Source organism: Ahaetulla prasina, chromosome 8 (assembly GCF_028640845.1).
Source record: "Ahaetulla prasina isolate Xishuangbanna chromosome 8, ASM2864084v1, whole genome shotgun sequence".
NCBI classification, from domain to species: domain Eukaryota; kingdom Metazoa; phylum Chordata; class Lepidosauria; order Squamata; family Colubridae; genus Ahaetulla; species Ahaetulla prasina.
In genome coordinates, this window is record NC_080546.1 from 30784458 (window position 1) to 30809696 (window position 25239).

General features: G+C 37.1%; 1 protein-coding gene across 4 annotated transcripts; it reads left to right on the plus strand.

Annotated features, from left to right (window-relative positions):
- The first annotated feature begins 1148 nt into the window (after nucleotides 1-1148).
- On the plus strand, nucleotides 1149-23318 carry LARP7 (La ribonucleoprotein 7, transcriptional regulator). Of its 4 annotated transcripts, none has more exons than XM_058193729.1 (13): nucleotides 1149-1355; nucleotides 4739-4954; nucleotides 5747-5847; nucleotides 5928-6011; nucleotides 7567-7731; nucleotides 8789-8897; nucleotides 9664-10020; nucleotides 10886-11024; nucleotides 12689-12846; nucleotides 14146-14267; nucleotides 17046-17205; nucleotides 20259-20350; nucleotides 22023-23318. In XM_058193729.1, exons 1-13 carry the CDS (start codon nucleotides 1325-1327, stop codon nucleotides 22101-22103), a joined length of 1815 nt encoding a protein of 604 aa, XP_058049712.1. In that variant the 5' UTR covers nucleotides 1149-1324; the 3' UTR covers nucleotides 22104-23318. The 4 variants fall into 4 exon arrangements, with proteins under 4 accessions (XP_058049712.1, XP_058049714.1, XP_058049713.1 ...); XM_058193731.1 differs by having other exon boundaries at nucleotides 1150-1359; XM_058193730.1 differs by lacking the exon at nucleotides 1149-1355 and adding an exon at nucleotides 1499-1682.
- Nucleotides 23319-25239: the final 1921 nt, after the last annotated feature.

Here is a 25239-nt window from a genome sequence, read left to right on the forward strand (position 1 = left end):
TTTAAAGTGAAGGTCGAGTCCCGGTGGAGCAGCACATGTTTACCAGCCTTCTTCTGATTTTTCTTCCAGATTCCTCAATCTAGTGAAAGCATGAAATCTCAGACCGTCCCCAGCCAACTATTTATTTATTTGTTTATTTGTCACAACAGTATATATACGCATAAGCATGAGGTCAGCTTTGCTTAGTTTATTTTTTATTTTATTTATTTTTATTTATTTTATTTGTTACAACAGTATATATAAGCATAAGCAGGAAAATAACTATATAATATATAAGCATATATATGAGCATAAGTATGTGATAACTATATTAATTGGATATAATGAAAGGAAACAATAGGACAGGAACAGTAGGCACGTTTGTGCTCTTATGCACGCCCCTTATAGACTTCTTAGGAATGGGGTGAGGTCAATAGTAGGGAGTTTTTGGTTAAAGCTTTGGAGATTTTGAGAAATCCCCAAAGTTTCCAAGATCAACCAATTCATGCAATTTTTACCCATGTGTTAGATGAAAATACTATTTATTGTTATCACGCCTTTATTATAAGTGCTCAAGGCGAACATACCCACTATTCCTCTATTTTACCTACACAATATCTGTAAGGTGAATTTGGCTGAGAGAATGATTATTGATTAATCATATATTGATATTGTTTCCTGATCGCTTATTTGTACCCTATGACTATCATTAAGTGTGCTACCTTATGATTCTTGATGAAGGTATCTTTTCTTTTATGTATACTAAGAGCATATGCACCAAGACAAATTCCTTGTGTGTCCAATCACACTTGGCCAATAAAAAATTCGATTCGATTCTATACTATTAGCTCAAAGTCACCTTTTTGACCCAGATTTTATCCCTATTTCCACAGTCAACGCGCTAGCATTGTTGACGCTAAAAGCACATATTCTTGTTACCGATTAATTTTTAATTAGTTATTCAAACTTGGCCACTTTAAAAGGTGTGGACTTCAATTCCCAGAATTCCTCAGCCAGCATGATTCTAAATAAAAGTCGCCAAGTTTGAAAATCATTGAAATGTCTTTGGGGAGGGAAAAAAAACCATTCTTCTAAACACACGCGCATTTGCGCACGTTTAAACTTTTTCTATCTCTGTGGATCCGTAATGGCTACGAATCTTCCGATGCGCCTCCATATAAACGGAGTTCTGGCAGCCAATAAAAATCAGGAAGAGCGGGGGGATCTCCCGCGTGTCGCGCGAGCATTTAATCCTTAAAGTTGTGGACGGGGCGGGACGGAGAATCGAGGCTTCCAAGCGGCTTAGAGACTATGATTTCGCTCTGAAAAGCCCTCACTCATCTTGATGCCCGGCGTCGGAGTCCTTTCGAGAGCACGTGGGTACGAAAGAGGGGGTGGGGGTATGTTTGTGTTGGGGGTACTTAACCCCTTCGCCACCCTCGCGCACGCGCACCTGAATCAAGGGGGATGGGGCAAAGCGCGTGCTGAGCGGGAGGAAAGGGCGGGGCGGGGCCCTGAATGAGCCCCTTTTAACCGTCGACATGGCGGCGCTGCTGACGTTATCTGGAGGCGCGCTTGCAACGGGCTTCGGGCCACGGGGGCTGGGGTGGGGGAAGGCTCCTGCCGCTGCTGATGTGCTCTGCTTTCCCTCAGGGCAAGCTCGAGGTACCGCTCGAGGGTTCTGCCCGCCACCCGAAGACCTGGTGAGATCCTTAGGTGTTTTAAGAGTTGACGTTCCTCGCTTAATGTCCTCCGGAAACGTTGCGCTGTGGCTCCCGTCACTCGCAGCCACAAAGTCTCCGCCGGCTGCGGAGCCCGATCTGTTCTGGGGAGCCTCAAGGGGGAGGCAGGCAGGGCTCTAGCACCTTCGTTGGGAATCTTCAAAGCTCGGCCCTGTCTTTGCTCAGGGAGAGAGGCAGCTGCCGCGGGCTTTATCAGCGTCCCTACTCTTGTTGTATCCCAAGCGAAGGGAAAGAAAGACTTTGTGGCACTTGAAAACCCTGCGAAAAATCGCCGTTAGAGATTTTCAGTCCTGCCTGGATAGCTGATTTCGTTTAAAAAAAAATCCGCTTTCATTAACTCCTCGTTGTGGCGAAAAAAATAGAAAGTGCCTTCGAAGATCAAAGTAAGCCGGGATAAACAGTATAAATAAACATTGTGTTTCCAATAGTTAATGGCGTGGTTTTTGGGGGGGTTCTTGAAAGCGTTCCGGAGGGATAATTAGCGAGTGTGGAAATAGAGATTTAGCTTTTTTGATAGTGAATTTTATACATTAATTTATGTGGCGAGCTGCCTATCTACATATTGAAAATAGAATCTGCACTACTATTAATCGTCTCATAGTTCCCATCACCAATCTCTTTCCACTTATGACTGTATGACTATAACTTGTTGCTGGCAATCCTTATGATTTTTTTTTTATTTTGTCACAACAATATATGTAGGTATCATACAAAAAGATTATATAGTAAATAAACATATATATATATATATATGGGTAAATATAAGGAGGTATAAGCATATATATAGGAAGGAGAAAAGAAAAAAAAGAACAATAGGACAGGAACGGTAGGCACGTTTGTGCGCTTATGCACGCCCCTTATGGTCCTCTTAGGAATGGGGTGAGGTCAATAGTAGAAAGTTTTTGGATAAAACTTTTAGGATTATGGGAAGAGACCACAGAGTCAGGTAAAGTATTCCAAGCACTGATGATTCTGTTACAGAAGTCATATTTTCTGCAATCTAGATTAAAGCGGTTGACATTAAGTTTAAATCTATTAGTTGCTCTAGTATTATTGCAATTAAAGCTGAAGTAGTCTTTAACAGGAAGGACATTACAATAGATGATTCTGTGAGTTAAGCTTAGGTCTTGTCGAAGGCGACGGAGTTCCAAGTTTTCTAAGCCTAGGATTTCAAGTCTGGTGGGATAGGGTATTTTATTGTTTTCAGAGGAATGGAGAACTCTTCTTGTAAAATATTTCTGGACACGTTCAATTGTATTGATGTCAGAGATGTGGTGAGAGTTCCAAACTGGCGAGCTGTATTCTAGAATTGGTCTTGCAAATGTTTTATATTGATATATTGACCATCAATTGTGTTGTAAATGTTGTACCTTGATGAACGTATCTTTTCTTTTATGTACACTGAGAGCATATGCACCAAGACAAATTCCTTGTGTGTCCAATCACACTTGGCCAATAAAATTCTATCCTATTCTATCTACATATTGAAAAGCAAAAAGATCTTAATAAGATAGGTTGCATCTGTGTTATATGTTTGCTCACTTGTGGAACGGTGGTCTTGTTTTCCTTTGGTGTTATAATTGGAAATACACTATCCCTAATCGCTGTGAATGACCATCTCACAGCAGGAAGTGCATTTTATATATATTCTAGCATATGGTTCTAAAATGAAATATCTATCACTGTCTCATTGGCAAAGAGATGGGAGAAGGTTGCCTGGAATGCTTGCTTTTGTAACAGTTAAACTTTTGCTGATGTTGAAGAGCACTTTTTTCTCTACTTAGAACATTTATAAGATTGTAGTTGTGCAAAGAATATTTAACTCTCATGATAAAACATATGGCAGAAATGGACCCTTCTGGTAGCACAAGACTGTCACTTTGTATCACTTTATACTTGGGACTGAGTTATTGAGGAGTTGAAAGTGTGAATTGGACTTGTGCTATTGACTCTGGTTATTTTTTATTGCTAAGTTGCTCTTTTAATATTTATATATTTGCTCAGATGCTTGTATGTCTTGCAAATATAACAAGAACTGCTATTCATTCTTTGTTTGTGTTTTCTAATGTATTTTCTGCATATTGCCCTGTTGTTTTGACAGCATGCTATATTTCAGAAATAAAATAGTATTGATCTGAGGAATGTGAAATAGCAAACTACTACTGAAAATTTCCAGGCTGTTATTCTTTTTATAGCTTCATATTTTCAAAAGTAGTCCTTTGTTGTTTCCCACTGAGCAGCCACCTCCAGTTTTGCTTCTCTCGACATATATTTTCTAAGAAAAAGATCTCTTCTTAAAATTATTTTGCTAATATATTGTGCAACGTACCCGTATTTTTCGGTGTATAAGATGTACTCCCCTGCCCCCACCAAAGTGGGTGGAAATATCTGTGCATTTTATAGAGTGAATGTTGCTGAAGCCCCACCCACCCACACCCTCCGACCTCTGCCTCCTAGCAGTTTGCTTCCTTGCAGCAAACAGCCTGGACAGCTTCAGCACAGCCTGATTTAGCACAAGCAGCTGATTGGTGGTTGAATCGGCCTCCCGGAATACTGCCTATCAACTGTCCCAGGCTACTGGGATCGCCGCCTCCGGTCGCCCCATTTTCGGCATTTGCGTGTCCTACTTTCGGCATCTGCGCACCCCATTTTCAGCCTGTTCCAGGCAGCAGGGATAGGCGACAGTGCCATAATCCCCATTACCTGGAATGGGCCAAAAATGGGATGCATGGAGCCAATGGGCAGTGGCAATCCCCACAGCCTGAAACAGCTGATAGGCGGTATTCCAGGAGGCCAATCCAACCGCCAATCAGCTGCTTGTGTTAAATCAGGTTGTGCTGAAGCTGATCAGGCCGTTTGCTGCAAGGAGGCAAATTGCTGGGAGTCAGAGGCAGATTTATTTTATTTTTTGTTTTCTCCCCAAAAGTTAGGTGCGTTGCGTCTTATAGTCTGACAAATACGGTAAGTATAAAGTAGATGTGTCTATGTTGAAACTGACAGTTATGCTTTATTTTCAGATGACAGTGAGATAGAAATGGAGACAGAAAATATAAGAAGCAAAATTATGGAGAAAGAAACTACTGAACAGAGAAAGGAACGAGAAAAAAAAAAAAGATCCAGAGTTAAACAAGTCCTTTCAGATATAGCAAAACAAGTTGACTTCTGGTTTGGTGATGTTAATCTTCACAAAGACAGATTTCTCAGAGAACAAATAGAAAAATCTAGAGATGGATGTAAGTATGCTTGTTTTTAACTAGCAATAAAAATACATTATTACTGAAATACAGTTAATTTATTTATTAAATTTATATAACTTCCCAATTCAAACACGGTAACTCCCCATTGGCTTACAAACATTCTTGAAAAATAGTTCCTGTTCACATGCATATTATTACAGATATCTATATCAACTACAGATTTAGTTTATTTAAAAACAGCTGGCCTTCTGCTGCTTTTCTGATTAACTTAAATTTTTGTACTTTAAAATAATAGTTCATTCATATAATAGATCACCATATATTAGACTTTATCAGTTTTGCTATACAAATAGGAAGTGTTTATGGTGTTAGAATTCTTTTTATGGTATTCCTTTCTGGAATCTCATCTGATAGTTACATTGCATTTATGTACAGTTGTTATCTGAAATGTAATGAATATTGTAATGAAACTTTAAAATAAATTATGGAGTAATTTATGAATTAAATTAAGCATAAGCTTTATTGTAAAACTTAAATATGCAGGGCTTTCCCCCAAAAAGAAGCATATTGTATACATTTTTGTACTGTTTAATCTATATCTTCTTTGTTTCAGTCCCAATAGTGACCTCATGCTTATAACTGATCAGTTGCCCTTAAACATCTCATTTTGAGCGTTCAAATTTCATTAAAACCAACTATTCCAACTCTTGTCCAATCAGAAAAAAATGAGCATTTCTTCTATCAATCAGTTCCCAAGATCAGTAATAGCAAGTTTTTCCCAATTCCTGTTAAGATCTCCTATGCTAATTTTAATTCTTTTAATTTTAGATGTTGACATATCACTTCTGATTTCTTTCAACAAAATGAAAAAATTAACCACTGACAGAAAATTGATAGCACGAGCAGTTAAAGATTCATCTGTTGTAGAAGTGAGTATGAAAACTTTTTTATTCTGTAAGACCAAAAGGAGAAAATATTTGGAACAAATTTTTAATTTTATACCTTATAGTTGGATTTAGAAGGAATCAGGATCAGAAGGCGGCAACCTTTGGGTGATCAGCCAAAAGATGTGGATAGTCGTACTGTATATGTGGTAAGATAGTACCTATTTTCTTTCATTTTTTAACTTTTAATATTAGAAACAGCCAATTAAGTATTTCAATGTTTTTTGTATAAGTAGAATTTTAAAACACCTTTTGCTAGCCAACTGCCCTTGTTTAGAACTTCAGCCAGTTGGCACAATATTTTTGGCTCTCTTTGACACAACTATAAACGTTGTCCAGCATAAGCCAGAAGAGTCTTGGTCTGCCAGCTCCTTCTCTCTCCTTTCAAGCAAAATCCTCAATTTCTGAGTACTGAGGGGACACTATTTTTTTTTTTTTTTTGGTAGATAGTGGCAATTGGATAAGAGTTTATGAGAGAATAGGATTCTTGGAGAAGGATTCTTCTTTTCTTAAACCCTTCTCTTAATCCTGTGAGAATGGGGTAGAGAGCAGTCAGTCCATTGAATGAAATCAGAACTGGTGCGTCTTCCATTAACACAATTGTAAAAAATTTTTTTGGCTATTATAACTTCACTTTAATTAGGTTGTGTAAACTTTTAAGCTGTAGTTAGTATTAACTGTGGATATATCAGCTTTATACTATATATATTTTGCTGGCTTTGCTTACCCATCCCAGACTTATTAAATATATTTTACCAAATACGCATTTAAATTATATATAATATGAAATATATAAACATATATAATTATATTTTATCGTTTTTATCTTATTATTTACCTTCTGTTACCACTTTTTTTGAGTACAGTCACTTTTTCCACTTACAACTCACTAGCTGGGTTAGAATACATGTTGGAGATGCCCAGATCAGGAAATTATTTATAATTGAACTGAATATTTAGATTTTCTCTAAAATTAATGGATATCCAGATTGGATATTCTTGTTTTTCCTACTTAATGTATTTTTTTCAAGTCTATCCCACTAAGCCAGTTCACCTTATTTTTCTCCACTGAATTGTTATAGTATTGTTTGCTGGAACTGTAGTCTTCTCTGACCTTTTGCAGCCTTTTTTTCTCAGTTTTTTATACCTGAATGAGAAACTGCAACCCATTCTGGAAGACCTTCAGTTGCACCCATCTAGCTAAGCCAATTATAGATTTAAATAGATTCAGGCACTTTAATAGTTCATGCGTGCACATTTATGGGACAGTGAGGGAAGTAGGAAAATTTCTTCTGAATCAAGAAATAGTATAGTTTCTTTAGAAACATTTAATGTGCATACTTTATGGCATTTAGTTGAATTAATAAAGATAATTCTCAACTTTTTACTTGGGGTTTTTGTGTGTGCATAGGACAAAAGATTATTTATGTGAAATACAAAATCATAAACTATTGTTGCCACCCCACTACTGAGCATTCCTATATGTGTGTGAATGTATTTCTCTGCCAAAATTGGTTATAAACAATTGATGCCATATTTATTTGTGACACTTCTGGGTTTGCACATCACTTAATTGCTAGTTTTAATGATAGAATATTAATATAATGGTCCATGCATAAATTTGCAAATAAAATTGGTGTTTTTTGTGTGTATACATACATAAAAAATGTAGCTTCAGATCTGTTGCTAACTCTTTTGCTGTAGGAATTGCTTCCTAAAAATGTCAATCACAGTTGGATTGAACGAGTATTTGGAAAATGTGGCAATGTAGTTTATGTCAGCATTCCTCGCTATAAGACCTCCAAAGACCCTAAAGGATTTGCATTTGTGGAATTTGAAACAAAAGAACAAGCTGAAAAAGCTATAGAAGTGAGTTGTAAGCAATTGAAAACATTGCTTTGTCTTTAGTTAAGTTGTTTAATATATACAGTTCTAGCTTTTATAAAAATACTGTTTTTATAAAACATTTTGTAGTGTAATGTGAGTTTTTCAGTGGTTAAAATCTTTTGTAGTTGTAGTGTGAATCTTTTCAGTCTTTCAGTATGAATTTTTCACCACTGAAAGACTCCCACTGCCATAGAACTTGAATGTACAGAATCTGTTATCTAAAGGAAGATATTTTGCTGTACTTAAAATGTCTTAATAGTGCCAATTAAACATTTAGAACTCAAAAAAAACCCCACCTATATAAATGTTAAATAGTTTCCAGTTCCTGGCACTGGCGCTATAGAACTTGTTTGTCAATCCTTCTGGTGTTTTTCTCCTGTTGTTAAGAAGTCTGCATGCCCTGTCTGATGCTTCTGAAGCTTCTGAAGCTCCACCAGAAATGGTTTCAAGGTGGCTTCAGGAAAAAAGGCCTGGTACAACTAGGAGCTATGTAAGATAAGCTGTGCAGACCTTTCAATAGCAAAGAGAAAAACGTCTGAAGGTAAGTGACACATGGTAGATCCTTGGAAGTGATGGCTGACAGGGAGTGGGGTGGGGGCAATCATGTCATTCTCCAAGGTTGGTGAGCCTTTTGGAAAGGTGCAGCTGGTATTTTTGAGTCATAGTGGTGTTGTTAGGGCTGATATCATGACCTGGGGTGGTCGCAGCTGGCTGAGGCTGCTGAAAGTCTTCTACTTCAGGCGCAGGTCTGGCGCTGTGGATGAGTGCTGCTGTGCAGGCGGCCTAGAAGTTGGGGGAGGGGAGTTCCAACACCCTTGTGATTGCAAGGGAGGCCATGCTGCCAAATGCCTGACTTTCTGTTGTGACCATGGTGGCACTGCAACTTTCATAACTTCAGATATAGACGTAGCTCTCTTTGTTCAGTGCCATCATAATTTCAAATCGCTGAACAACTGGTTGTTAAGCAAGGTCTAGGTATATTACATCATAGATTATGTGTTTAAATAGATAACATATTATCTGACTTTTGCATTTTTAGTACTTGAATAACCCACCAGAAGATGCACCAAGAAAACCTGGTATGTTTCCCAAAACAGTAAAAAACAAAGTTGTTCCTGCATTAACTACAAGTGATTCTACCGTAGTTGGTGAGTATTAAATTGATAATGTTTAGTTTTATTACACTCCTTAATCTTCACTGAGTAGGGGAATTGTGAAAACTCATAAGAGGAGATTGGAATATCTTAGCCCCTTGAAATAATATTGGCTCCCACACTCCTGTCTTTTTGTAAGAGCCTTAAAATCTGGTTCTGCCAGATGGTTTGGGGTCTCAATGGGGGAGTTTCACACTGGAGGTGGTTGCCTAATTAAAAGCTAATCCCCCTTCCCTCCACCCTTCCATATACCTGTGTTGGGTTCAATAAACACGGAGGCGCGTTGAATCAACAACTATTCTTTAATCTTAGAATGCTCTCGAACAGGCACGAACTGTGCTCCAACCCAACGAACAGAACTAACTAAACTCTGACAGGAACTAACGTTTTTCCCTCTCAGCAAGACACAACATTGCGAACTGTCAGATGGGGAGCCAATCACAACGCTCCCGGCTTCCCGCTTCTTCTGTTGCTTGCGTCTCAGCCAATCAGACTGAGCGGTGCTCGGATTGGCTGATACGCAGGACACAACAACCTGCCTGCCTCTTTTTCCATCTTGTGTTAATGATGTCTGTTCTGTTATTTTATATTCAGTGATTTTAATGTTTTTAATGTTTATTATACTGTTTCGCTGCTGATGGGTGGCAAATAAATTTAATAAATAAATAGCCATAAACACCTCTGTAGACTCCTTGGAATCAAAGAGGGTAAAAATGTAATTTATTCAGACTATTGAGACAAATGTTCTTATTTTGCGTAGAAGAAAAAAAGAAGAAGAAAAAGAAAAAATCTAAAACAAAGAAGGAAAACGGCCAATCAAATACTGGAGCAAAAGATGTATACATGGCCAGTTCTACAGAATGCACCAAAAGTCATTGGACAATATCAGAGAGTTCTGAAACAGAATTATCAGAAATCCAACGACACTCTTCAAAGAAAGAAAAGAAGAAACTTGATAAAACACAAAGCTTGGGTCTAGGAGAAACTAGATCAGGAAAGAGGAAACGGAATCGCTCTGATGATGGAGAGATATCAGTTGTAAAAGAGAAGAAAATTTCTCAGAAAGATAATGTTCACTCTGCAAAGGAGCAATCAGCAGGGCTGGAGGATTCCAAAGGTAGTTTTATAATTCTAATTTTTCCTACTGATTTTCTAATCATGAACAGGGTTAGAAATTTTTTTTTAGTGATACTGATGCTTTTATGAAAGAGAATGAAAATTTGTTCCAGCTTGAAAAAAGGAAAGAAAATCCTATTTTTGGTATGAGTCTTTCTTGGAATGATGAAAGTAGAAAAAATAAAATAATTTTGTTAATTTTTTCCAGTATAATTTGTAGGTTGGATCCAATGTTACCATCCTGATGTCGTTCTGACATTGGTCCAAATGCTGAATGTTTTCATATCCATACACAGCAATGTGTTTTATGTATCTAGTGCAGGGGTATCAAACTCATGTTGTCATGGCGTCGTAACATGACATATCGGGGCTTTTTCCGCTTTCGCTAAACTGGGTGTGCAAGTGCGTGATGGATCCAGCCCATGGGCCAGGAGTTTGACAGCCTTGATATAGTGGATAGGATGAAGTACGGAAGAGGAAATCTTCAGAAAATCCCATTATGTGATCTAAAGTGTGCTTAAAAAGATTTATTAATGGGTACATATTTGCCATTCTGTACTTCCAAATGCATACATGATGTTTTCAAGATGTTTGTGTTAGGCTAGAAATTGAATGTGAAATTTAAAAAGAGGATTTTACTGCTGTGTAGTGAAGAATGATGCCAGATATGCCTTAAAACTAATCAAAATGCCAGTTTGAGTGCATCACTCTGGGTTGGATAAACCAAAGTTCAGTCATGAAAATCATGGGGCAACCTTAATCAGTTACACTACAATATAAAATTATATTGCATGTGATAGAACCAAATACACTGACCTGAACTCCTTGCAAGCTGTTTATAGTAATTTTAAACCATTTTTATTTAGAAATTTCTACTGAAGAAGAGAGAGAAATTGGTGATAAGAAAGAAACCTCTCTTTCAAAGGCTAAAAGAAAACACAAGAAGAAACATAAAGAGAGACATAAGATGGGAGAAGAAGTTATTCCACTGAGAGTTCTCTCAAAGTATGATAAAATATATGCGATTTGTTTGCCATATTAGAGAACAGTAGCTAGTATTTTTATTGTTTCTGATGAAATGATAGTATGTTTACCTACATTGTTGATCAGGAAGGTGGAATAACAAGTGTTAAAGACTTGTTAATTAATTAACGTTATTTTTTTCCTGATTGAATTAATGATTTGTAAAATGTTAGTGTTGTAGATGGCCAAGCAACCTTAAGCATTTAACCTGTACCAGTTATTCCTGTAGTTCCTGTCCCATAAAATTCCCTCATATACTTGTACAGTAATCTATTTTTATTGAACTTTTTTCTTTTTAACTACTGTAAAATGCTCATTTGATTTTTAAATGTATATTAAGAAAGTGGTAGCTAAGGAGAACTTGCTAGTGTAAATATAAATTTCTCTTTCTTCTACTGCAAATTGTGTCTTTGTAATAACAGTTCAGTGTGTTACAAGAAAAGAAAATCAATTACATTAAATAAAATACAGTTCAGTAACCTCTACTTAAATGATATTTTTTCAGTCTAGAAAATACCTGAAATCCAGAAATCACATATTTGTTCTTTAATCAATACTAGCAAGTAAAAAAATGGACTACAGATTAGGGATAGCAATTGGGATCGCTTAATGACGGCAATCCTAGCAATCCACCCATTGTTAAGGAGGATTGTGGGTTGTTTAGCATATCCCAGGTATCTCACAAACAAGCTGATAGGCAGATAAAGCATAGGGGGCTGGAGACCTCTGCCAGGTGGGAATGAGTAAACAAGTTGAAGCATGGTGCAAGTGGAGCTGAAACATGGGTAGCTTTACTAGATGGGGGGGAAAGTGTAAGTGACTTACCAAAGTAATTGGGAACCTTCGCTGCTGGCTTCCCCATTTATTTTGGTCATGGAAGCCAGTAGAGAAGGTTCCAAATTGCAATTATGTGACTGTAGGACACCGCAGCCATCTTAATTGTGAACCAGTTGCTAAGTGCCCAGATCGTGATCAGATGACTGCGGGGATACTGGAATGTCCAGAACTTCAAGGACCTGTCATAAGTACTACTTGTTCAGGACTGTAGCAATTTTTAATAGTCGCTGAATAAGGACTACATGTATTCAAGCTTTGATCTAGTGATCTCTAAGATTAGTGAATATCCAAGCAAACTTTAATACAGTATTTAAATTTTCTTAAATAGTTAATGCATAACTAATCTTTGTGTAGAAACATAAAATACATACAGTTGCTTTTGGTTTTAAGGTCAATCCAAAATATATCTAGCCTGGCATCCCTAGAAAGACTCCTAGCAACAAATGGATATTAGGTGATGCTCAGGAAACTAAATTACATATTTTTTTAGTATTTTAGAAACAAATTGAAAATAATAATGTAATTATTTTCCAAAAAATACACCAGTTTTCTCAAGTATATAAGCTTTAAGAAAATCCAGGTCTCTTCAGATAAATGAACTTTAAAAAGTCATATATATGCCTTCTGTATGAATAAGTGTTTAGCCTCCCTTTCTTTTAAATCATCATAGAACCAGTTATGACATATTGAGAAATAGGAACCTTTCATCCATTCAAATTCATCCAAATTCCATTCTTTTTACATTTAACGTTTTGTTTCCCATCATTTCCAACCTTTGTGTTACCATTTTTCAATCTCTTATTCTGTAGGAATGAATGGATGCATCTGAAACAAGAGTATTTGACCCTACAGAAAGCCAGCATGTCATCCCTGAAAAAAGCAATGACCAAAGCAAACGCTGTGCCCCTTGGAACAATGGAAAGAGATGTCTGCACGGCAGATGCCTCTGAAACAAGAAATGGCAAATGTAAACATAATTGTGAATTTCTTGTGTTTTATAAGGACAAGCTTATAGTTTTAGAAAAATTGAGAAACATATGAACGTAATTTTAAAATTGTATTACAAAATTGGTTCATTTTAATAAAATAACAGACTTCCATGGAGTGAAGATAGATTTTGGACACGGACTACTTGTTCATTTTAGGGCCTTCTGACAAAGGATGTTCACATTGCATAGAAAATCAGCCAGTGCAATCTCCACTTTCGCTGGAGGTGAGATCTACTCTCACCCTCTTGGCCTTCCAAAAGGGACTCAAAACCTGGTCCTGCTGGTTGGCTTCAGGCCCCTATGGAGGAATTCCACCCTGAAGGACGGGGAAGAGGAATGCCACTTCCATCCTGCTCATGTACTGGTTCCTTGTTTACTCAATTTTTGTTAATGTTTTGATGTTTGTAATATTTTAATGTTTTTGTATTTGGGTTTTTATGATATAAGCCACCTGGGGTCACTGATGACTATAATTAAATAAATAAAATAGAAAAGTATGGCATTTGCTGTTAGTACAGGAAAGACTTCATGTACTTGCAAAGGGGGGTTTCCAGTGGTTCTAATGGTGAGGAATGGAATCCAGTGTAATCTACCACAACTGGTGGGCATCAGTCAGTGCTGACTATTTTATGGCCTGGTATTGTCCATTCCCCTTAAATCTTGCTTTAGTTATCACGTGGCTTTTGCATTTTTTAAAGCAAAATTCCTGGTGAACAGTCTAGAATGATCAACATAAAACAACAATCTAGTCCATTTGTAAATGTTCAGGAGAACAGTAGAGGGAGATACTGATCGCATGAATTCCTTTCTGTTCAAACAAATATTGCTAAACTATAGTTGGCAATATTTGTCTGCAATGCTTATATATATTTTGTAACCAATTAGCCAAGTGTTACCTGTGCCTCAATAGAAATAATTAGAAATAAGTGATTGTTTTTAAGCACTGCTGATAACATCTAGAAAGTATTCAGTTTTGTCTGTACTTTCCTTTAAGTAGCATGGACAGTTTATTATTTACGATATAGCTTGTTGAACCCTAGTAATAAATAAGATTCCCTATTGATTAAGTTAGTTTGAATGTCTACTTTCATTAGAATGGGTTGTAGATGAAAGAACCTGGACTGCTTGAATATAATTTTCATGATAATGAAAACGTATTCTTAGATTGAGCATGTGTTCATAAGCCCCCCCCCCTTCCTGTCTCTCTCTCTCTCATTTTTAAAGTTATGAATACATATATGTTACCTAGTTAATGTTCTTCTTTTTCAAATTAATAGGTATCGGCAAGAATGATTTAGCTCCTGCTGAGAAAATTCATCCAATGGGACCCCAGTTTGAGAGTGGAGTGATTGTGAAAATCCTTGGTACTGATCCACTGCCAGGCAGGAAGCACATCAAGGTAATGTTTTAGTGCTCTTAGAGAAGCAATTATCTTTTTCTTGGAATATCTATTTTATTTATTTATTTTTCACATTTATGAACTATCTCCCGGAGAGAGGACTGTGATTATGACTTTGTATAAAGTCTGATTGTTAGCTACTCTAGTGATGCACATGCTTTAATTAATCTTTACTTCTGGATTATTTAACGGAAGAAGTAGAGTTCATTTTTTTAAAAAAAAGAATTCAATTACTTAGCTATAAAACAGTTGCTTGCCTGTACAAATAAATTCTTTTTAAGTCATAATTTGTCCTTATTTCTCTAGAGGCGAATTAATTTTCTTTTGTGATTTGAGAAAAGATTGCTCCTGATATCTAATGCTGATACTTAGCACATATGCTTTTTGTTATATTTGTTAATGGATTATAAATCTGTTTAACATTATTGCTGGAATCTTAAAATTGAAAATATTTTCTGTTCTAATGAGTATTCCATAGGTAGTACAGATTGGCTTATAACTTTTAATGAAGAGGTTAAATTTCAATATCAGTTTGCACCTGAATTCTTTTCTGTGATATCTTCATTGTCAGATCTAATATGCATCTATGAAGACAAAGCATTTTTTTAAAAATGTGATCATTGTTTGAAATATGCAATTACTAGCATATAATGCAAACTAATAACATACTTCAGTGACAGAAAAATAACTCTGAGAGTCTCTTAACATTAAATATCTCTGTTATTTTTCCATGATAGAACATTAAAATCTGTGGATAGCAGGCAACTATCTTTTTGAATCTTTTTTAAAAGTCTGGTATAGAGAATTGGTCTATGATGACAGCTGAAAACTGAGCTATGACCATGAAATAGAAAATCTGCCAGTTTGAATAATTCTTTTGTTATGTATTTTTTAGATATTTTTAGACACTCCTGTTTTCAGCCTCAGTCTTTTCTATTCAATCTATAACATGGGTATAATACTACTTAATGAATTGCACTTAATAGAACAAACAATGTTTTGTACAATATAAATTAATACTTAAATGTTAAATATTATGATCATTACTTAGGAAATGTATAATGTAAAAATGTTTGACTTGCTCTTCTGTGAATACAGTATATGGAGGTGCAGGTGGCTGCTAGATTGATAGCAGCCTCCACCTTCCTGCTTTGCACTCTGCTCTCCTCCCATCCATCTTTTTGTTCTATTGATGTGTTCTCATGTTCTTTTTCTTCGTTTATTTTATTATTCTGTTATTTTACTTCTGCTCTGTTTATATCTTTTCATTTCTTCCTTTTTATTGTTGTAAACCACCAGAGTAGCCCCGCGGTAAGATAAGTGGCAAATAAATTTAAGAAATAAATAATATTTTGGCTGTAATCTTGCCAGATTTATCATCTGAAACTGGTTGTTAAAATTTAAACATTGCCTCTAATTGCTATGGAATCTCTATGTCCAGATTTGGAAAAGTACATCAGATAAGTTCTTGCTTGTGAATTACAGTACAATATATTTATTGAGATTCACATCTGGATGTGCAGGACTTAAAGAACTGGAACGGTAGAAGATTTAATTTCAGTAAATAAAGCATTTTAAACTGTGTGTGCCAGATATATTAGAATGTGAAAATAGGTAGCATTTATTATTACTGTGTAATTCACTTATTGGCCTTGTACAAGTTTTGTAAACTGTGCTACCTCATAGAGAAATTAAGACATTGGTTTAACAGAGCAACGCCATAAACATTTTGTAATCAAATTATTTATTGAATCATTTTATTGCGATGTTACAGTGACAAGTTGAATTTGCAAAAAGCATGAAAATGAAAAGTTTACTGGTTGTAGGAGAAGTAGTGGCAGAGTCTGTGGGTGGAGTCAAAAGAATCAACCTAGAGTCTCTATATTTCTACAAGTGTACTAAGTCCAACCCTTCTTAAATTCTAGCACCAAAACAGTGGTAACCATTAGTTGACTAGATGTCAACTTCGAAATGGATCAGGCCTGTTGCAGTCATCTTTCCATTTCTCAGCTTGCCACACATTGGGAGTAGGGGGGAGATCGGGAATGTCAGACCAGACATCGATAAAACATCATCCCATGGGAACCAAGGTCATCTCAACAGGTGCTAGCCAGAGACTGAGGGGAGTTGCCAAAGAGATGCCAGAACACGTAATTGGACAATGTGACCTTTGACAGTGAGGGAGGGCATTATCTATTCTTTAATTATACAGAAACTGCGGGAATTATTTAGAGCCGGTTTTATTTTCATCCTTGCCAAAATGATGTACTCAGTAAAGCAATTCTTTGAGAAAGCTGAAAGTCTCAGAGTGCTGAATTGGTTGGGTTCATTAGTCGTAACCTTGACATTTGTTTCCTATGCATTGGCATGACCAACAAATCAGTTTAACTGGAACTTAACATGTAGCCCTGGTCTTTCATGCCAGACATTGATGAGAACTGTTTATCTTGAAAATCTGTGTCCTTCCCTGCTGGCTTCCATAAGCAATTGAATTTTAGAGAGCTACAACACTGTATGTATGAGAGGAGTAGAGATGGAGCGAAGGAGGTAAAGATATATTTTACAAAGATATAAATGGAATTCTTACTCGTTTCTTGAGCATTATGGTATTGCAGTCAATTATATTTTTCTAAATTTGCAGCATTTGCTTATTTTTTTTTCTTTGTACATTTTTGTCCCCACTGTGTTGTTTCCTTCCTCTTTCTTCTTAACAAGTACATAAGTTAAGAAGAGATTGTAATATAACGTATCTGCTGTGATGCATCCATTTCATCATAGGACATGCTAACAACACTCGCTGATGTTGCTTATGTTGATCTGCTGGAAGGAGATACAGAATGTCATGTACGGGTTAAAACACCTGGAGATGCACAGCTTTTAATAAACTCACATAAAGATCTGCAGGCAAAGAACAATTGGAAACTTGAGATCCTTACAGGTGAGATTTATACATTTTACATTTACATTCATGTGGTGTGCATAGGTTATATCAATTTTGGGAATATTTTTACATTTGTTAAGGTTATAACATTCCAAATCTAACTTATCACTTTTATGTTTGTGTTTGGAACTTAAACCATGTATTTCCCTTTGTTAAAAAGAGAATCACTTTTAATAGGGGTTACAATTGTCTGGAATGCCAATTGCTAGATACTGGTAGTCCTTGACGTACAACAGTTCATTTAGTGACCATTCAAAATTACAACAGCACTGAAAAGTGACTTATGACCATTTTTCACAGATACGACCTTTGCAGGATTCCCATGATCATGTGATCAAAATTCAGATACTTGGCAACTGAGTCATATTTATGATCATTGCTGTGCCTCAAGGACATGTAATCACCTTTTGTGACTTTCTGACAAGCAAAGTCAATGGGGAAGCCAGATTCACTTAACAACTGGGTTACTAATTTATCAGCTGCAGTGATTCATTTAACAACTGAGGCAAAAAAGGTCATAAAATGGGACAAAATTAACTTAACAAATGTCTCAGTTAGCAACAGAAATTTTGGGCTCAATTGTGGTCATAAGTCAAGGACTACCTATACATCCTTTTAAATTAGGATGATGGAGAGTAGTCCAATAGTATATAAACAGATGAGCTTATTAAGAATGCTGTGTTTCTTATTCCCTCATTATAGTTTATTCTCTGACCATTGAAATTATTACATAACAAGTAAAAATTAAAGTCCAATTTTTGCCTTGCTTTCCTTTATTTTTTAGCTCTTGTTTTCAAAATGCTAAGACCCATGTATACGTTAGTAACAAGTATGTAAAAGTGGGGTCATTCAATAAATGATCTCTGATGGAAAGAACTAAAATAATTAGAGATTTTATTTATCTTTTATAATTGTGACTTTTCAAATTTATGTACAATATGTACTGTATTTTATCTTCCTTTCTCTTGGTCATATTTTAACAAATATAAAATCAGGAACAGGTTTTGAGTTCATATATTTGCTCTTCGCTTCTTCCTCCACTCTCTTTGATAGGATTTTAAGGCACTATTTATACTAAGAGTTCCTACTAAAAATAAAATATTTTTATTTATTCATGCAGTACAGAGTCAGCAATATAGAACAAACAAAAAGAAAAAAGATGCATGTTGTATAACTTGAAAAGAATTGCAGTCTTTTCTCTCATAAAATGTTTTCTTCTACAGAAGTAAAGTATAGATGTCAGTCACTTTCATTCAAGTAGGAATAAATGGGGGAAGTGGCTGTACATGACAGTTTTACTTCTCATGTCTAATGATATTGTGTGCTTAAGGTAGAGATTTAAAAATGGTTTATCAGGAGTACCATTTATGCATAGGACTTTATGTGTTTTTGGATTAACATGTTTTCTGGGTGAAATCTAAATTTTTTTGCCACCAGTTCTGTGGGTGTGGCTTGGTGGGCATGTGACTGGGTGGGCGGGGCCAACATGACATTACATCACTCTTTCTTTTCTTTCTCCCTTCCTTTCTCTTTCTTTCTTCTCCCCCTTTCTACCTTTTTTCCTTCCTTTCTTTCTTCTCTCTCTCTTGTCAACCCCGCTGTGCTGGGGCTCTAATTTTGGCAGGGATGGCAGCCGACGGACCCAACCGCCCCACATTCCAGCCACCCGGGAAGCCTCACCCTGCCTCCACTTGCAAGCCCTGCATCCTGTCACTCGCTGGTTGCTCCCTCTCCTGCTCGCTGCTTCCTCAGATCTCCTCATTGCTGCTGGCCCGCTACCACCTCTCAGCTGAGAGGTGGACAGGAAACAGCAGGCGCTTGGGTCAGCACCAGCTGCTTCCACGCCTGCACAGAGGCCCCAAGCCTGATCGGGAGCAACATCGCCACCCAGGCTTACTCAGGGCAGCTTGCCCAGGAGTAATCAGGACTCGATAGCCCAGGCAGCACAGGATTAATTAAGGCTTGCTAGCCTGGACGAAATGCAGCTGCAGCTGTGCACCGGTTGCATGGCTGGAGGGTGGAGTCAGGGGAGAGTAGCGGAGTGGGGCACAATGGGCGTGTCCCTCATCATTGGCTGGATGCAGGTGGCAGGACCCGAGGCGGAGGGGAAGGCAAGCGGGCGGCAATCGCCCAAAGGCCCCCTGGAAGCAGAGCACGCCAGGTCCAAAGGCGAGTGAGCCTCGCCAGTTCCCCCATGGCAGCTCTTCTTCGGCTGAGCGCAGCAGATCTCCCTTCTTGACCGCAGCATCAGCCTTACATCTGCCCGCCCTCTCAGGGCTCCCATGCACACCCCAGCAGAGCAGCAGTCTCGGCTCCAGTGGCTGCTGCGGGAGAAGGAAAAAAATGCTCTGGGAAGGCGGGCAGCCTGGCCCGGAAGTGGCACGTCCTTCGTCATGGGCTATATGCAGGCAGCGGGAAGGCAAGTGGGTGGCAGTCACCCAAAGGCCATGCGGAAGTCGAGCGCACCAGACCCAAAAGGTGAGTGAGCCTCGCCATGTCCCTCCGAGGAGCCGAGTGCACCTCTCCCTCTCTCCACCCCCGCCAGTGTCGGCCTTACCTTCTAGATCCTCTGCTGGCGTATTCAGCATGCCCATCATCCCAACGGAGCCAGCACATTGGTAAGGCTGATGGCGGGCGGCTCTTGGTGGAGATGCAGCAGCTGAGAGGGGTAGCGCTTCTTCACCAGCAGACCTTCTGCGCATGTGCAAAACCTACGCATGTGCAGAAGGTAAAAACATTAGTTCCTGGTTAAAACCAGGAAGTAACAACACCTGGGCAGGTGGGCGGAGCTTCACTCCACCATTGCTACTGGATCACCGAACCAACCGCGACAGTCGCTACTGGATCGCTTGATCCGGTCTGAACCGGGAACATTTAACCCCTACTTTCTCTGCCCATATCTCCCACCACGGTTTAGTCCTATTTATGTGTGCACATTTCTTTATTGTTATGGGTGTGATAAGAACATCTTTCTAATGTAAGAATAATAATGTATTGACACGGCATGTTAAGTAAAATTGTGTACTTTGGTTCAATGCATTTTTATTAAGGTGATCACGAACAAAGATACTGGCAGAAGATCTTGGTGGACCGACTAGCTAAACTGAATCAACCTAGAGAAAAGAAGCGGGGCACAGAAAAAGTAAGACAAATGATCTGGAACTTCTAATTGATATTCAAATGTTAATAAAATCCCAGGTTTCATTCTTTCAATGGGAGATGCACAAATTCAGTTGCACTGAGACTTTTTACATCTAATGCCAGTCAGAATAAACCCCTGTGAGCTAGACATAATTGATCCATCTAGCACTGCTAGAACTACTGATCAATATAAAGCAGCTTTAATTTTTTAAGATAGTTCAGTGGTTCTGTAGTAAAATTATGTGCCATCTCAAGGACAAACAAATTTGTTACTGCCCGGATTTTCCATCATCACATTCTGCTGTAAAAGCATATGTAGTAATGCATTTGTTAGTCTTTAATATATTTCAAGACTTTTTGTTGAAATTGTTTGAGGAATACAGTTCCTCAAATACAATTAGAATACAGTATGCTAACATCTGTCCAATAACTGAAACAAAAAAACATTATTGTGGTCATTAAGCAGCACAAGGGAACTGGTATTCAAATATCCAAAACTAAATTGACAGTATCAAGGTAAAAGAATTTTGGCTAAAAAGCAGTATTAACTAGCCCAATATTAATACAGGTATTCCTTGGTTGCCAACTACTTTTTACAACTAGTCCTCCAGGTTCTGGCCATCCCAGCATCCTTGCAGTCATATGATAGCAATCTGGGTACTTGGTAAACAGCTTGCGGTTACAGCACAGTTACGATGTCGAATGATTGATATTTGCAACCTTCCCTGCTGGCTTCCATAAGCAAAGTCAATGGGTAAACTGGCAGGGAAGATCACAGATTGCACCAGTACCGTCCCCCATCCAGAATCCACTCCCACCACACTCACAGTGTGCATCCCCACATCTCCCCGACCATTCGAATACCCTCATTGCACCCCCACTGTGTGGGAGCCACACATATCTAGCCATTCTCGTGCATTTGCTCATGTTCACAGTGCGCCTTTCCTCCTTACCAACCCTCACTGAACTCATGCTACATTTTGTCAGTCACCCACATACCATCTCCTATGTGGTAGCAGCTACTTACTTGCTGGGTACCGTGCTTTCAAACTGCCTTCACCACTGTATTTAGTTGTTGGAAGCTGGCAGAAAGTTACAAAGAGGTCCTTGCCTACTGATCCCTGAACCTCACTTAACAATAGCAATGAGGACTGCAGGGATTGCCATCACTAAGCATTGCGGGCACCTGATGTCATGGTTAGCAATAGAATTATTGAGAATTCTAATGTTAGTCAGAATTGGGCAGTATTTTAAAAAATATAGATTGTGCATAAAACTGGGGGATAACCTGGGTCCAAAAGTAAATCCTGTTTTGTTAAAAAAAATGTTTGAGACTTCACCATCCAGAATTCCTCAGTCCTTGTGGAAGTTGCTAAGATTAAAGCCTCTGCACTGGAGACAAATTCCTTGTGTGTCTGAATGCACTTGGCCAAATAAACTATTCTAAACTGTGGTAGACTAATTGGGACCAAATAAACTGAATTTGAATCCCCATTCCATCATGTTGCTTACTAAGAAAAGAAAATTAAAATTTTCTACAGGTGACTGGGCTGTTCTTTCTCAAATAAAGTATCTTTTTTATTTTAACTTTTTTGTTTCAAATGATAGTTTTATAGATAATGTTCATATTTTCTGAATGAAAATAGTAATACAATATATGTTTTCTTTTATAGCTAATAGCAAAAGCTGAAAAAATGAGACTGGCAAAGACTCAAGAGATAAGCAAGCATATACGTTTCTCTGAGGATGAGTAAATTTATGTCTTGCATGAAATGCTTATAAAGAGAGGAAACAAACTTATGATAAAGTATCTCATTGTTTCATAATGCAAACAGACAAATTAGATTGTGCTGAATTTGATAGAATGGAATACTACTTGAGTCTGTTTGGAAGGATTACATTGAACAAGTGTATGTGTGTATGTTTGCACAAATATTTTGTATAAGCTGTTGTAAGAATGAAATAAAAAACTTGAAATACTTGTTTCTTAAAATAAATGGGAATGAGACATCCTAAAATTCATTCTAAAGGTCTGCTTAAAATGGAAAGTTGTCTTGCTTTCTGATGAGGGGGAAGATAAGAAATTAGCGACATAGGTTTCCCTGTGTACTCCATTAAAAAGACTTAAACTGTAAATGGAATCAAAATTAAATTGTACATCATCAATTTTATTATATTTTCAGTATCAGAGTTCCTTGCCATAGATTAAGGAACATGAGTTTAACACCATATTTTCTGTTTGTAACCCAAATAATTCTTTACTATTGGTATACAATAAAGGAACCCGTGAAGCTTTATTTCATAGTAAGCAAAGAATATTTAGTAATGCTTATGGCCCAAGTCAGCTCTCACAAATTTTCCGCTAGTCCTCTAGAGCAACTGCGTTCAATCACAAGAAATATACAAAAGAAAATTAGCATAAAACAGCATTCTATTTTCTTTCTTGTGGACAAGAAGGGAAATCTTTTTTTTTCCAGCTCCATAGATGTATACCTTTACTTTTCCAGTGGTACATCCATGTACTCATATGCTACCTATGACAGGATAGTTACGAATGATGTAATCAGCATTATTTCTCATGACCTTTGGGAGATATTTTCAAGCATACTTGAACCAGATTGGTATTTTGCCATATTGCAAAGTACCATCTTCCTGGACTCGGTCCGGATGGCTTGGATTCCACCTTTCTTATCTGTAAACTGGATTAAGTATTTAGAGTATGTTTATTTCTATATACGTCTCCATCTCCTTTTAACATATACTATTCTTTTTAGGTCTATAGCTAGCCTACTGGAAGACAAAATGAAAGATTAATTGAAGTTTTTAATCTGATCCAATAAAACTTTTTTTATGACCAATTTTTAGTATAATGGCAACTGGTTATGGTATGTGGAAAATAATGTGTCTCCTTCCTCTTGTAGCCAATTCCATTCTTCTACTTATTTAAAATATAGTTTTTTAAAAATTGAGCTTAACGTCTGATGATGCCATTTTGTGCAACAATAATATGGAAGTGGTTTGTCATTGTTTTCTTTCAAATTCCCTGCCTGGGCTATAGAATTCCCTAGTGATCCTAGTGAAAAACTTAAATTTTTCAGTGTCTGCCAAGACCAGCTGGGTGCTGCAAGTTGCTTCAACATTAATAATTTAAGTTATTATTTAATAATAATTTATTTATAATAATAAAATAGTTTAAGGCTTCCAGGTCTGACATAAGTGTTAATGCAGATATACATTTCAGAACCTTAGGTAAAGGACCTGGATTTCAACCAAGCAGCCTGAGAAGTACTCAGAATTAAATTCCCTGAATTTTGTGACATTTACCACTGTCTAACTAGTATTTGTTCCCTTCAAAGGAACCTTAGCTTAGCTTAGCTCAGCCTTAGCTTAAAATCTACTTGCACAGAACAAGATTTGGACTCGGGGACCTTTTAGTCTAGCATATCAACCTTTTAGGGCCATAAAGTGGGATGTACAGGTAGTCCTTGACTTACAACCACAATTGACCCCAGAATTTATATTTCTAAGTGAGACATTTGTTAAAGTGAGTTTTGTCCAATTTATGACTTTTCTTGCCACATTTGTTAAGTGATCGCTGCAGTTGTTAAATTCCCCATTGGCTTTGCTTGCCAGAACTTCACAAAAGATGATCATATGACCCTTGGAATACTGCAATGTCATAAATAGGAGCCAGCTGTCAAGCATCTGAATATAAATGACGTGATCAAGGGGATGCTACAAAGGTTATAAGTGTGAAAAATGCTCATAAGTCACTTTTTTCAGTTCTGTTGTAACTTTGAACAGTCACTAAATGAACCGTTGTAAGTCAAGGACTACCTGTATATATAATAGAAATGCTTGACTTTTTTTCCTCAGAATTTACTATTTAATTGTGCCAGACTCATCTAAATTGTTTCTGAAAAATAATTTCAGAACCAGTGTGCACTTCCATTTTTCCATAGACAAATCATGCTTCAACATATTTTGACATGGACATCTTTTCCTGTTCTTATCTCATCTCAAACTTGTGATTCAGTCTTAAGTTGTCAAAAATTAAAATATTTTCCCCACATTATTCCAACACCATCCAATTTAAATCTATTAGTTTATGTTATCCATTACTTTAAAAATCAATCAACTAACCTGTTTGGGTGAGATTGAGGTTTTTTATGGGCATAAATAGGTGTAAGCATGCTATGGCTTTCTCAGAACTTAAAGGATTGGGATTTTTAAAAAAAACCCTAGACATCTGCACATTCTTCCTTTATGAGGAAAATAGACAACTCTTCTATACGTTTTAAGGATAATTAACAATAGCAAGAGAATTAAGAAGCTTTGACCTAGCAACAAGAATTAACTGGGCTCTAAAAATGAAATGTATCTAATCATTTGCATTTTGTAATGTTATCTCTTTTCTCTTTCAATAAATCTGATTTTAGAAGTCTTTACAAAAAATATTCCTCTTACTAGGGGGTTGATAAATGCCCATTTTCTCTATAGTCACAGGTATTGCATGCAATTTGTTTTTGAAATCAGCTTTCCTTAAGCTTCCAACAGAGGAGATGACAGAGGAACAGTCTCTAATTTATTTGGGAATGGTTATTTTGCTTAAATGTAAAATTCATTTATAAGTAATAAAATGGTTGGATAACTCTACTCCAATGTGGAAAAAGTATATTAGAGAAAGATAATCACAGTAAAAGATCATTTTGATATATGACAGAGTATTATATGCTTTTAAAGATACAGATAAATGCCTATTTAGCATTTATTTTCATGACAGGTAGCATATAAGAAGAAATAAATAGAAAATAATAATTTGAGGGTGAAGGTTCATTCTTCGAGCTTGTGGGTTGGGTCTGAACATTTCGTTACCAGGCTAGGTAACAG

Excerpts from the sequence above, each read along its gene's own strand:
- LARP7 (XM_058193729.1), top strand. The coding sequence starts at position 1,325 with ATGCCCGGCGTCGGAGTCCTTTCGAGAGCAC. Across the intron at positions 5,848-5,927 it reads AAGATTCATCTGTTGTAGAA|TTGGATTTAGAAGGAATCAG; the intron begins GTGAGTATGAAA and ends TATACCTTATAG. Across the intron at positions 17,206-20,258 it reads GAAACTTGAGATCCTTACAG|GTGATCACGAACAAAGATAC; the intron begins GTGAGATTTATA and ends ATTTTTATTAAG.